Genomic DNA, 13,844 nt, shown 5'->3' with positions numbered 1-13,844 from the left:
AGGGCAGCTGGTTATGGCTGCGGGGGACACTGTAGAGCGCTTCGGTCAGATCAGCCGCCCGCTTCAGAATGATCTCCTGAGAAAGAGATACATAGAGAGAAAAATAGAGAGAAAAGAGAGAGAGTGACAGAGAGAGAGAGAGAGAGAGAGAGAGAGAGAGAGAGGTTTTCACTTTTATTGATTCAGGGCAATTCAAACAGGATAGCAAATTAGCCACTATATTATTAAAGATAGACCTACATAAAAAGGAGTAACACTTATTTTGATGTCCCACTGTTTGATGATTCTTTTGTCTTTAATTGACGTTCAGCAAAATATCTACACTTCCTTTACTCTAAACACTCACTCTAATCCTAACCTTAACTTCGAGCCAGAACCTAAACTTTACCCTAAACTTTGCATAATTACATTATTAACCCCTTAACAAGCCACAGGCCCACTGGCAGGTACAAAGTTATATTACACACTTCTATAACCTAAGAATACTTCCATTAGTTTGCATTGAAGTCCCTGTAGTTACTGAATTAAAAGCCTTTTTATGACATAAACCTAAAATGTTGAAGGGTTAATTGCAAAATACATTATGTAAATGAACTGCATTTACATCTGATTCACATTCTGTAGCACTTCTGACTTTTATCTATTTAAATGTCAAAAAATGACAAAACTAGAAAAAAAGTTTTTCTGCAAAACTGTATGCATAATACAGTAATAAAAACACTAAGGAGTCACCTTCAACAGAAGTTCTTCACTAGTTTCAATGAGCTACAGGTGATAATTTCGATTAACCCCTTAAATGGCCAGGACTTACACTTACACACTTCTATGACTTAAGAATAGCTCAACCAGTTTGCACAGAAGTCCCTGTAGTTACTGAATAATAAGCCTGGGAATCACACAGTTCTAATGTTTGAGTTTCTATAACAAAATGAATCCAGCAAACTAGGAAAAATGTTGGTGTTAAAGTTTTTTCGTTTGTTTGTTTTGACTGTTTAGGGACACAATAATGTAGATGTACCTGATTATTGTGAGGCATTCCATAAAGAGCTTCCACCAAATCTGCTGCCCTCTTCAACAGCACCTCCTAAACACACACACACACACACACACACACACACACACACAAATACACACACACACAATCAGCATCATAATTTCGACCAAATTCACCTCAACCACAACTGCTTTTATTTTACATTCCTTTCTAATTCAACACAAACCTTTTCCTTACAAATTCTATTATCAGCATAACAATTTGAGTGAAAGTAGAACATTTGAATGTTTACATTAATATCAGAATTCTTCCAGAATTCTGTTGTTTATTTCCAGAAATGAATGAAAGAATACCAGATTTTCAATGTAAACTCTTAAACTCTATATCATTCTCTATCTATATATTACCCTGTTACTTGTCACTGTTAACAATGTGTAAATATTTCATAATGAATTGACTAACAGAAATGGTCAAAAAGTAGAATTAAACATCATTAAATTACTAAATACAAAGCAGAAATTTCACTGATTTTTTCACATTTTCTTCATAATTCAAGCATTGAAATGTAAACAAAGTCGCTCCAAGTTGTTTGGTGTAAAATGGTTTATTATAGAGAAACATACCAGCTCTGATTTCTCTGGTGGCGATAGGAACCAGGGGCCATGATGTCTACAATGCAAATATAACCATTTTCTTTACTATCTGAAATGACCAGTGAACCTACGTGTGTGTCCTGAGGTTTTATAATGCTGATGATGGTAAAGTACTGTTAAAGGGTTGTCTTTGGATATGTTTGCATGTTTTGTCTCAGGCAACAGGCAGTGAACTTGGACCCATTTAGTGCAACAGCTTTCTGTGAGGGAGCTTTTAGAGGCATAAGTCTCTTTAGACATCTGGTTCCCATCCCCACCACTGAGGTAAGTTTCTGTAGAATTGGACATTTCACATTAAAACAGTCTGAATAACTTTGTTTACAACTTCATGATTTTAAAGGGAATCCAAACTTTTTTGCTAAATTTCCACAGAATTAAATGATTAAGTAGAAAAGTCATTCAAAGTGTTTATAGTGGTGGTGATCCAAATGTCTGAAGAGTTTAATTGCCACTAAAATCTCCCTCGCAGAAAGTTATGACATGAACTGGTTATGAATATGCTGCCTAAGCCTGTGACATTGTTTTACAATCATCATCATTACATATGCAAACCCAGAAGACACATATAGGTTCACTGGTGGTGTTGAATAGCAAATAAAAAGGCTGTATTTGAGCTGTAGACATGGCAACCCCTGATTCCTATCACTACCACAGTAAATGAATCAGAGTTGGTAATGAACCATTTCACAGCAAACCACTCTGAATGACTAAATGTTGACATCTCTGTGATTGAATTACACACTTTTAAAAACTGGTGAAATTCCCCTTTAATTATGGAGAATTTTTTTAAAAAATGGTGGAATTCTTCTTTAATTGAGGAGAAATGTTAAAACATTGGTGAAGTTCCCCTTTAAAGTTAAGAACACATTTTCCCATCTACTATTAAGTTACAATTTCAAAAACACATGATTTTTTTACAACAGTGACTCCATATCAATAAAACATATTTGCATGTTATAAATGTGTACAGAAAAATGTCAAAGCAAATTAAAGTGAAAAATTCCTGTGAAATGGTTTAAAAAAACAGCCCTTTCTTGCTCAATTAATTGAAATGTACTGAACCCAAACTGTGATATATGAGTGCGGAGTTGTGTTAAGACGCTGAAAGTATTAAAACGTAATTATTATTACAGAGCAGACATGGCAGATACAGGCACGAACAGCCAAAAGAGTGATGTGACAATAAGGGCAGGAAAAAACAGCTGCCTGCATTTCATTTACACCACACACACACACACACACACACACACACTCGCACACACCTAACCTGTGCCAAAACACACGCTGTCTCTATTCCTGGCTTGTGATCCTTTTAAAGGGCCCATATCAAGCAAAATTGTCCTTGCTGTTTGGAAAAATTATGCATTTGAAAACGTACCACTCACTCTCCAGACAATATAGACCATATAAAGAAAGACGCAAAAACAGTTTGTATTGAATTTCCTGTTTTTGTGATGTCACAAAAACCAACACATTTCCATATGTCTGCCTACTGAGCCCACATTAGTTTAGCCCCACCCAATCATGCTGAAGGCTGAAGTTATAAAGAGTGTATCCATTCAGAACAAAAGTCATACATATCGCTGTTGTCAAAACAAAACCTTCTATCTCCATTTTTTGTCGCTTTTCAGTTTTTGACATTATTTGAAAATACCTGTTGTCCTTTACACTGTGTGTACATTTCATGATGAATGGACTAAAAGAAATGGCCTAAAATTACATGGAAAAAATTCTGGTTCCATTGACTTACATTACAAGTAAAGTATGTTTTTTCATTCTCCCTTAAAACTTCCATTTTGGAGATACAACGTTTTGTTCCAAATGCAGCGATATAAATGAAGGATATAGGCCCTTCAAAATCCACATCTGCCTTGCTGATGCTTAAAAAACTCAAAATAATCGAACAGAAATGCAATCAAAATGCACCAGTTTTCAACATAAAGCAATACAGTGATCATAAAACCCTCATAACCGTAACATAAACATCCATACAGAAGCCATAGTTCTCCACTAACATACTATTTAAGTTTACTCCTGGACTAAACCTGGATTCCCCTTAACATATCCTGTTGAAGGGGCACTCCAGCCAAAAATGAAAAGTGTGACCATTACTACATTTGTTGCAATCATGCCTACTTGCCCCCTACAGTTGTGCTGCAATAGTCTCTAGAGTGAGGTTTTCCACTTAAAATACAAGAAAAAAGCGTCTTCTGATGATGTATCTTGAAGGTGGGAGGAGCAATTGAACTAAAAGGGTGGGGGTGCTAGCTGGCAATTGCAGAATTGCCAGACACAGTCTACTTGAAAGTTTGTGAACCCTTTAGAATTTTTCTATATCTCTGCATAAATTTCACCTAAAACTTCATCAGATTTTCACACAAAGTCTAATATTAGATGAAAAGAACCAAACTAAACAAATGAGACGAAGATATTAGACTTGGTCATTTATTTATTGGGAAAATGATCCAAGATCCAAATTGTGATTTCGAAAAGTTTTAGGTCAAATTTATGCAGAAATATCAAAAATTCTAAAGGGTTCACAAACTTTCAAGCACGACTGTAGCTACCATTACTGCTAGAAAGCTGAATATCCCATCAGTATGTATTAGCCTCTACATCAGTGCATCTCTTTATCACCATGGATGCATCCCCAATAGTTGTTTGATGTATTTGTGCAATGCATGCTGGGTTGTGTAGTGAGAAAACATTTATGTATGAAAACAAAAGGATACAAACTCAATCAACTGAATTCTGTCAAAGCAATGAGGAAGAGGGATGCTATGCTGCCCCACACATGACAAATAGCATATTAAATGCTAGTTTTAGGCTGGAATGCTCCTTTAATTGCTCAGTTTGTGTAAAAGAACTGGTAGAAAGTCATACAGAGATAAAGAAAGTGAACACATTAGTATGATTGCTTAAGCTGATCTTTCAATCAGAAGTGCTATGTAGCTAACAGTGAATGAATCCCGCTGAGAAGTGGCTAGCGCAGTCTCATATGCACTATGTTAGCCAGTCCCTACTGGCCTTCATTCATTATTAGTATTATTAGCGGGTTTTGGGTGAAGTAGCCCTTTAACACTTAATGACGGCCTGCGGTGCTTCCTCTGCTTCCAGACGCGAGCTTATTAGAGACACGGTGCATCTGTTTATTGAGTTTCTAATTCCCACTTTCAATTGTGAGGCATTCCATAAAAACCATCCGTTTCTCTCTCTCTCTCTCTCTTTTCTTTTTTATTTTTCTTTCTCTCTCTATCTCTATCTCTCTCTCTTATTCTAGCCCTCTCTTTTTTTATTGCCATCGCTCTCGCTGTCTCTGTCTCTCTCTTTCTGTCTCTCTCTGTCTCTCTCTCTGTACTGTTTATTGTGACAATGTGGACTATTTTTTGCTGTATGGGGAGGACCTGATGAACTTAGGGGGTTTGTGTTAAATGTGTGAATTGACCTCTCTGTAACTTGGCTAAGTTGCTTTTTCTTTATTTGTCTTTTTTTCATTGTTATGTTTTAGAATTTATTCTGAGTTGGTTGTGACCGCTCTTATTACGCGGACAATGGTTGATTAAAAGGGTTTCAAAGTCAAAGTTTCTCTCTCTCTTTCTCTCTCTCTCCCTCTGTCTCTTTTTCTCTCTGTCTCTCTCTCTCTTTCCTATTGCCACAGGGCTGCTTCCTCTCCGCTCTAAAAGAGGAAAGATCCAATCACAGCTCCTGATCTGGCCCAGCGGGTCGCCGTGACGATCCCCTTTTAATAACAATAACACAGCTAATAAATAGATAAATACAGCCTGGCGCTGGGAGTGTGGGCCGCGGCCAGAGAGGCTAAACAGGGCAGACGCGCACACACATTCAAAACACCCTCTTCTCTCTCTCTCTCTCTCTCTCTCTCTCAATCTCTCTCTCTCTTTCTCTTTCTCTCTCTCTCTTTCTCTCTGTCTTTCTCTTTCCTCCGTCGCTCTGAGTATAGCTGGTATTATGGCAGCCTCTGCTGGAGGTCTCTAGGGTATTGCACTGAGGTGGGGCACACACACACACACACACACACACACACACACACACACACGTAGTAAGAATGCTGAATGAGATAAAAACTACTAAGAGATCACTATAGGGATGAAAAAGTCCTTTCACCCCATTTTTTAGAAAAAATTTCATGCTCCGCCCACAAAATACATTCTTTGCATTTGCATTCTGTGGCTGTTTGAGTAAGGCCTTCAGTTTGGGCCATAAATGATAAAAAATGAGGTCATCGATGCGATACATGATATAATAATGCAAATTTTCTCTAGCGCCTCTATAGGATTCTAGTAGTATGTTAGTCTAAGCAAATGTATACACAGATATTTGGCATGTGCAAAACAAATTTTATGCTTTATTGCAACCTTGTAATGCATATATATTATATATATATATATATATATATATATATATATATATTAAAAAGAATAAGAAGCAGCAAAACCTTAGAGCGGTTGTAAATTTTTACACAGAGAACAGGATGAGAAAAATGAGAGGAGATGGTGGTGACAGACGAGGGGGGAGTGAGGTGAAAGAAAACAAAGAGGAAAGAGGCACGAGGGAGAGAGAAAAGAGAGTGTACAGAGAGAGAGAGAAAGAGAGAGGTAGAGTGAAAAGGAAGGAGAAAGAGATAGATGGGGAGGGATGGAGTGAGTGAGGGAGGAGAGGGGGTGGATCGAGAGAAGAAGTGAGTGAGATAGAGAGAAGGAAAAGGAGTGAGGGAGGAATTTCTCTCAAGAAGGGGCGGCAGGACCAGCTGGAGCTTCTACAAGCCTGTCATTACTGCAGTGTGTGAACAACAGCTTCATACTGTACACACCGAGTTTCAGATTACACACACGCACACACACACACACACACACACACACGATTTTAATATGATGTGAGGACAAACATATGGCGTCTATGTGTTATATACATTGTTGCTGTGATAACTTCCATTTTATAATCCAAAATATTCCAAAATAATCTCAATACATTAACATACATTAAAGTTTTGATATATATATATATATATATATATATATATATATATATATATATATATATATATATATATATTAAAGTTTTGATATGATATATATATCACATATACATGATACACATGTAAGCACCTCCACTTAACAATAATATGCTCCATTAGTATTATATATATTGTCGCTATTGGGATAAAACCTTGTATCTCCATTTTTGTCTATATATTGTGAGAGAATTTCATGATGAATGGACCAATACCAAAACCGCTTATCCTTCTGGGTCACAGTGGGGCACTGGAGCCCACCCCAGCTGCATTGATATGTCCCATATACATTAAATATAAATAGTAGAAATGCTCAAAAGTTACTTACAATAAAAGCTCATTATGCTAACTTGCATTCAAGTTACCATTTTAGAGGTACATATTTTTCTTTGGATAGGATGATATATATCATACGTACGTAAATTCCTGTGTCTAATAACATTATGTCCCATATGTATTACATATATGGAAGTACCCATATACAGCAATAATATGTAATCATAGTATAGTATATGTAAGTACCTATATGTAATTATAATATGCCCTATATCTATATGTAATTATATGTCCCATATGTACCAATATGCAATAACAGCTGTGTTTTGCTACAAAGACATTTTTCCTGAAAATGTATGAAAAACAAACACACAAATACACAGCACTCTCTAATTATTGACAGCCTCACAGCTCACACTCCACAGCATCATAACCGCCATCTTATTAGAGCAGCACACAAACTAATCAGACTCATATGGCTGACATACTATACCATATCAATTAACTCTAACAGCTGCATGTCAGTCAAACACAAGAGCTCTAGCAGAGGCTGTGTGTGTGTGTGTGTGTGTGTGTGTGTGTGTGTGTGTGTGTGTGTGTGTTTGTGTGTGTACTCTTATTTCAAAAGTTGAGAAATCTAAAATCTGATTGCTGATATCTCTCTGAAAGTATTCCAATTTGTTCATCCTGAACAACTTCACAACTTTCAAATAATAAGTAAAGATTTGAAAGGATGGAGACTCAAATCTGTTTATAGTTGGGATTGAAGGGGAATTTCTTCACAGTTAGATGTAAACAGTCATTCAGAGTGATCTGACATGTTGTAGAGAAACTTACTGACTCAGATTTCTCTACAGTGATGATGATACAAACCAGAGTTGGCAATATTTACAACACAAATAATATATTTATTTTATTTACTATCCAAACCACCAGTGTACGTACATGTCTCTTCTAGGATTTTATGTTTAATGTTGATGATAGTAAGTCACATTATATATACCTCACTGTCCTGAATGGATTTAAAAATCATAACCATTTCATATAGTAACTCTCTGTAAAGTAGCTTTTAGAACCATTATAACCTGAGGTCTGGTTCCTATTACCACCACTCTGAACAATGCAGACTCCAGAGTTAGGTTCTTTCTGAATGTCTCCTTTTGAATGTCCGACCCCCATGATCTGATTCTTAGAGATTATTGCAGTATAACAGTAATAGGAACACTGTACTGGCAGTTTATTACCTGGATTTTTTCTGTTATTTTACAGAGTTTCTCTCCATCAACTAAATAGATATTTTCCGTAAATTAACAAGTTTTTCTTCTTTTAACGGAATGTCTTATGTCATCACTTAAACAGATCTTTTCCAAAAATTAATGTTTTTAGGGAATGTTTAATGTTTTCTGTTATTTTACAGAGTCTTCCTTCATCAATTAAACAGTCTTTTCTATAAAATAATGTTTTAATTTAACTAAATGAGTTAAAGGTCAGAGTGCCCCTTTAACAAGACATGCGGAAAGGATAGTGCGAGTGGTCAGCACCTTCAAGTTTCTCTTAAGCAGTTCTCAGCTCTGCTGGACTGTTTCTGTTTTTCTTACAGTGTTGCTCCATGGTGTGGGAAAGAAAGGAGAGAAAGAGAGCAAGGGAGAGCGCGAGAAGGGGGCAAGAGAACGGGTGTGAAGACATTGAGCGTCCTCTTCCTCCTCCTCTTCCTCCCTCGCTTACTGTTCCCACGACAAAACATGACCTCGAGATGAACGGCCAATCAGCACTCGCTGCTTCCAGTACTAACGATTCCACAGATGGCTCGAGTCAACGGCAAATACGCAGAGAGAGAGAGAGAGAGAGAGAGAGAGAACTCTGCTTTGATGTAATCTATTCCAAATCAAACACACATATATCATATATCACATCTGCAATACAATGTAAATGTACTGAAATAGAAGGAATCTAATACATTCATCTGACTGTATCTGGATTGTATCATCCACTGTTTACATTAGATAAAGCTTTGCCATTAAAATCAGATCTCATGCTGTTTCCTTTAAGTTTCATGAATTACAATGACCAGGCCAGAGTGGTTCAGATCACACACAGGTAAGGGGGCGCGGGAGGAGGTCATCGTTCGCTGCAGGGTCTGTCATTAGCTGAATTTTGAGGAATTGAATGGAGATCATATGACCTGCGTTTTCCAGTGAAATGGTGTGATTTAGAAAAGTTTAGGAAGATTTGGAAGCATAAATGTGTGTGTATGTATCAGTGGTGGACGAAGTACACAAACCATGTACTTGAGTAAAAGTAGAGATACTCAAGGTAAAATATTACTCCAGTAAAAGTAGAAGTCCTGCCTTTAGACCTCCACTTGAGTAAAAGTACAAAAGTATTTGCCTTCAAATGCACTTAAGTATCAAAAGTGAAAGTACTAAAAGATTGAGTATGGCTCTGATGTCCTATTATCATTTTTGTAACAAGATTCTTGCAATATTAACTCATTTTAGGTGAAAATATTCTAGTGTCACTCTCGTAACACCAATATTTCAATAGAATGTCATTAATCAGTCTGACATTGATGTCTATTAATATTATCAAAAGCACAAAACACTGAAGGCAAACAATTTCTATTAGGTAGAACCGAGTGGCTATGAACAAGCAAAGTTTCAGTTTAAGATTTAATTGAGTTTAAATGAGTTTTCCTTTACTATATTTACTATAAAATGAAATAGTGTTTGTATAAATTCAGAAAAAAGAAACACGCCAGTCACAACTGCATATGTGCACATGTTTCTATATTGTGGTCTATTTACACAAAGTTTGGTTAGAGTCAGGAGTTTCTTCCATCATTTATGTAGGAATACACACACGCACATCTTCTAAGCCGCTTATCATTCTGGGTCACGGGGGGAGCTGGAGCCTATCCCAGCAGTTGTTGGGTGGAAGGCAGGATACACCCTAGACAGGTCTATGTAGGAATAGGCACTCCCAAACATTTATGCTGTTACACTGTCGTTGAACTGTATGCTTGCCCTGGGTCGGTATGTCCAACAGGTCAAAACAAGCTCAAACAAAGTGTGTGCTGTACTCTGATTGGTGTTCTAGCTTCACGCTTCTTTCTTTTGACATGTTACGTTTTTATACACACATAAACCAAAAGGAACAACAGATTTTGCATAATGAAGTGGAGTAAAAAGTAGAATATTTGACTTTGAAATGTAGTGGAGTGAAAGTAAATAGTCGCCCAAAATGGAAATACTTCGGTGAAGTACAGATACACAAAAAAAACAAATGCACATAAAACAAACCTCTTGAACACTTCTAGTCAAAATACATGGTAAGGTTGAAATTGAGTTATAAATATGATAAAAAAAATATAACAGAAAAAATAACAGAGAAAATCCAGGTAATAAACTGCCAGTACATACACAGTGTGTCTATTTGCATCCTACAGTTGTGCTGCAATAAACTCTAAAGTGAGATTTTCCAGTTTAAAACTACGAAAGTCCCCTTCTAATGAAATAGAAAACTCGAAAAGCACAAATCCTACAATTCATAATCAAGCAAAATATACCAGGCTTGAAAACCACTACTATTTACTGAGTACTGGCCCAGTAGCCTGGTCAGTAATCCATCCCTGGGAAAAAGGATATCAGTAGAACTTATTTACTGTATCGTTCCTCAGCGTAAACACGGTATAAGTGAATAGTCAATGACTCACAATAGCCTTTGAACTTAAAACAGGCTTTAACAGTGTTTACAAACTATATTAAGCTCTCACTTTATAAAAATGAGAATAATTTGGTTTGCCATCATATGGGCCCTTTAACTGTTTACCTTTTGGTATTATATTACATTACATTACATTACATCACAATACCATCAATATGCCAACTCTCTCTCTCTCTCTCTCTCTCTCTCTCTGTCTCTCTCTCTTTCTCTCTCACTATACCCTCCCTCCTCGCCCCTCTGGCGGTCCTTCACTTCATTAATCTCCATTATAAAGCACAAGTTAGTTAATGTCTGTGATGCTTGGCGGACGACACCCTGCCACGGACCCCCCGGCGCACACGCGCACACTCTTGTGCCAGCGCATGCACACATACTGTAAAAATACTCACGCTTTAATGCTTTTACAAATATTCACACATAATTACACTCACACAAACACCGAGCGTTAATGTGTGTTTATGTCGTCTACAAGCCGCCCACAGTTATTCTGTTTTCATTAGACAGTGACAGAAGTGACACTGCTCAGAAAGTAATGACGCCTAAGAGGCTGTATGTGTGCACATAGGAGCCTGAAAGAAGAACAGAGGGAAACAGGCCACAGGCAGTTTTCCTCTCTCTTCTTTTCTCTTAATAACTGTTTGAATGGTAGCATTTTCTCCCGAATGTTCAAACCTGTGTTTGAACTCCATTTCACATATTTCTTCTCCCTGATCAATAGTGCTATAATGTTTTGTTTAATCTTTAGAAGTCTACTGTCATTTTGCTGTACTGTAAATGCAATTACAGAATAATATCGTTAACATGAAAGGGAAAGTTCATGAATGAGCGCTAAGTTGATTTGACAAAACCAGCTAATAATGCTTCAAAGGTTAAAACAGCTGTGGAACAATGCCGGTTGTTTTTGATAACTTAATTGGCTTTATGAAGTAATTCCAGGCAAGTGTTCCTATGAGGTTGCTATGATGTTTCATAGGCATTGTGTTCTTGGGGGCATTGGTGGTTGCTAATGTTTTTGCTAAGGTATTGCTGGGCTGTTACTTTGCTATCCCAGGTGGTTGGTAAGGTGCTGTTATGCCATTGCTATGATATCCCAGGTGGTTGCTAAAGTGTTTGCTAAAGTATTGCTAGGCTGTTTTTTGCTGTCCCAGGTGATTATTAATAAAGCTGAGTTTATGTCTGATTGGCGAGACAGTTGGTATTGAACTATGGGATTATTTTGACTATGTCGAAGACTATGTTTTGGTTTGTTTAGCTGGACAGATACCATAAAACTATGAGACTGTGTTTAGGTCTGGTTCATATAGAACTATGGGAGACTGAAAGGCTGCGTTTTGGTCTGGTTAGGACACTTGTGTGTCCATTCCAAAATATGTTTTTGGGTTGCATCTCTGCTACACACTACACATTCCAGAGTTTGTGTCTAGCCAAACATTAAATAAAAACTATTAAAAACAGAGCCAAAAACATGACCCATGTCTCAGCCAGACACACGGCATTTCTGGACAGCCTAAATGCTTGGAGGATCAGAGAAAAGAGTGCTGATCCATGACCAGCTCCCTTCAGACCACACAGTCCTACTCTCAGGATGTGGAGAGCTGCAGATGACCCTGGATCAGCTCTTGGACTGTGAGGAGTCTGGACAGAAAGAGGCCAACTGCTGCACTTCACATCGGTCATGTGGACATAGTGAAGACACAAGCTGCTTGCTCTAAAGCATGGACATGCTGTCTGACACTTTGGCATGGGCTGATGGGCTTAGGAAACCAAAACCAGTCAGTCAGAACTGGTCTAGAACTTCCAGAAATCCCAAATCCCATCTGCATTTCAGAAGTCCTCCAGAAATAGTCCCAAATTTCTCCAGAAGTCCTCCAGAAATCTTTCCAAACTTTTCCAGAAGTCCTTGAGAAATCTTCTCAATCTTCTCCAGAACTCCTCCAAAACTCTTCCCAAACATTTTCAGAAGTCCTCCAGAAATAGTGCCAAAGTTCTCCAGAACTCCTCTAAAACTCTTCCAAAACTTCTCCAGAAGTCCTGCAGAAATCTTCCCAAACTTCTCCAGAAGTCCCCAAGAAATCTTCTTAGACTTCAGAAGCCCTCCAAAAATCATCCTGAACTGCACCACAACTACACCAGAATCTCAATCCCAAAACCTCTTCAGAGTCCCATGCCCAGTCCCAGAGCCCTGATTTGGGGCTGGGACAGGAGGGTGCGTCAATATGGAGGGAGAGCCCTGCTCCAGAGTAATAGAGATCAGTGAGTGAGTAATAATGTGCTTGGCAGGCTGCTTTGTGGCAGAGGGATAATAAGACAAAAGGGCTGCGCGACTCTCCACAAGCTTCAGGTTATGAACAACACACACACACACACACTCATTGACCGCCTGTAATCATGAGCAGGAGAGAGGCCAGAGAGCCTGAGTCTCCTTATCAGTTATTGCATTTCATTAGCAGTTGAAGAGACTGATACACTGCCTGGAAGTGATGCTGAGGAGACACAGAACATACACTATCATCAAATTACATGCCAGAGCTTGTTTAGCAGGAGATTTTTTATATTTTCTTTATTTTTTTGTATAAAACGCATGTGAAGCGGTGGTGTGTATGTGTGTGTGTGTGTGTGTGTAGAGTTTGCAACAGAAGCCCCCTGGTGTTTCTATAGATTCATCATTAATTATAAAAGACTGCTAAGTCTACAGAGCAGAGCAGAACAATCTGCTCACCTCAGGGCTGTTTGGAGTCACTTTATACCCCTCTCTCTCTCTCTCTCTCTCTCTCTCTCTCTCTCTCTCTCTCTCTCTCTCCTTTGTCTATTTTCTTTCTCTCACTTTCTCTCTTGCCTTCTCTCTCTTTCCTCTCTCTTACTCCCCTATCTACTCACTTTTTCTCTCTTTCTTTCTTTTCTTTTTTTTACCTTTCTCTCACACTCTCTTTTCTCTCTCTCACTTTCAAGATCTCTCCTTCCTCTCTCATACTCCCACTCTAATTTCTCTCATTCAGTCTCTCTCCTTTTGCTCACTTCTTTTTCTTACTCACTTAAAACTACATGAATGTCTGTTCTGTTACATTTGAATATTGGGGTTCTTTTATATTCACATTCATGAGTTTATAAATATGCCTTACACCTACCTTAGCAACACCTAAGCAACCACCTGGGATACCATAGCAAT

General features: G+C 38.0%; 1 protein-coding gene across 3 annotated transcripts in view; it reads right to left on the bottom strand.

Annotated features, from left to right (window-relative positions):
- LOC118821202 (transcription factor COE3) overlaps positions 1 to 13,844 on the bottom strand; it is a 179,877-nt gene that overhangs the window by 12,729 nt on the left and 153,304 nt on the right. For all 3 annotated transcript variants that reach the window (XM_036589703.1, XM_036589705.1, XM_036589704.1), the window contains exons 12-13: positions 1,019 to 1,084; positions 1 to 76 (exon numbers count right to left, since the gene is read on the bottom strand). The exon at positions 1 to 76 is cut by the window's left edge and continues 99 nt beyond it. In XM_036589703.1, coding sequence (XP_036445596.1) covers positions 1 to 76; positions 1,019 to 1,084 — 142 coding nt within the window. The remainder of the gene's footprint in view (positions 77 to 1,018; positions 1,085 to 13,844) is intronic.

The sequence above is a fragment of the Colossoma macropomum genome, unplaced genomic scaffold (genome assembly GCF_904425465.1).
Source record: "Colossoma macropomum unplaced genomic scaffold, Colossoma_macropomum, whole genome shotgun sequence".
Lineage (NCBI taxonomy): Eukaryota > Metazoa > Chordata > Actinopteri > Characiformes > Serrasalmidae > Colossoma > Colossoma macropomum.
This window is presented reverse-complemented; position numbering and strand designations above follow the sequence as displayed.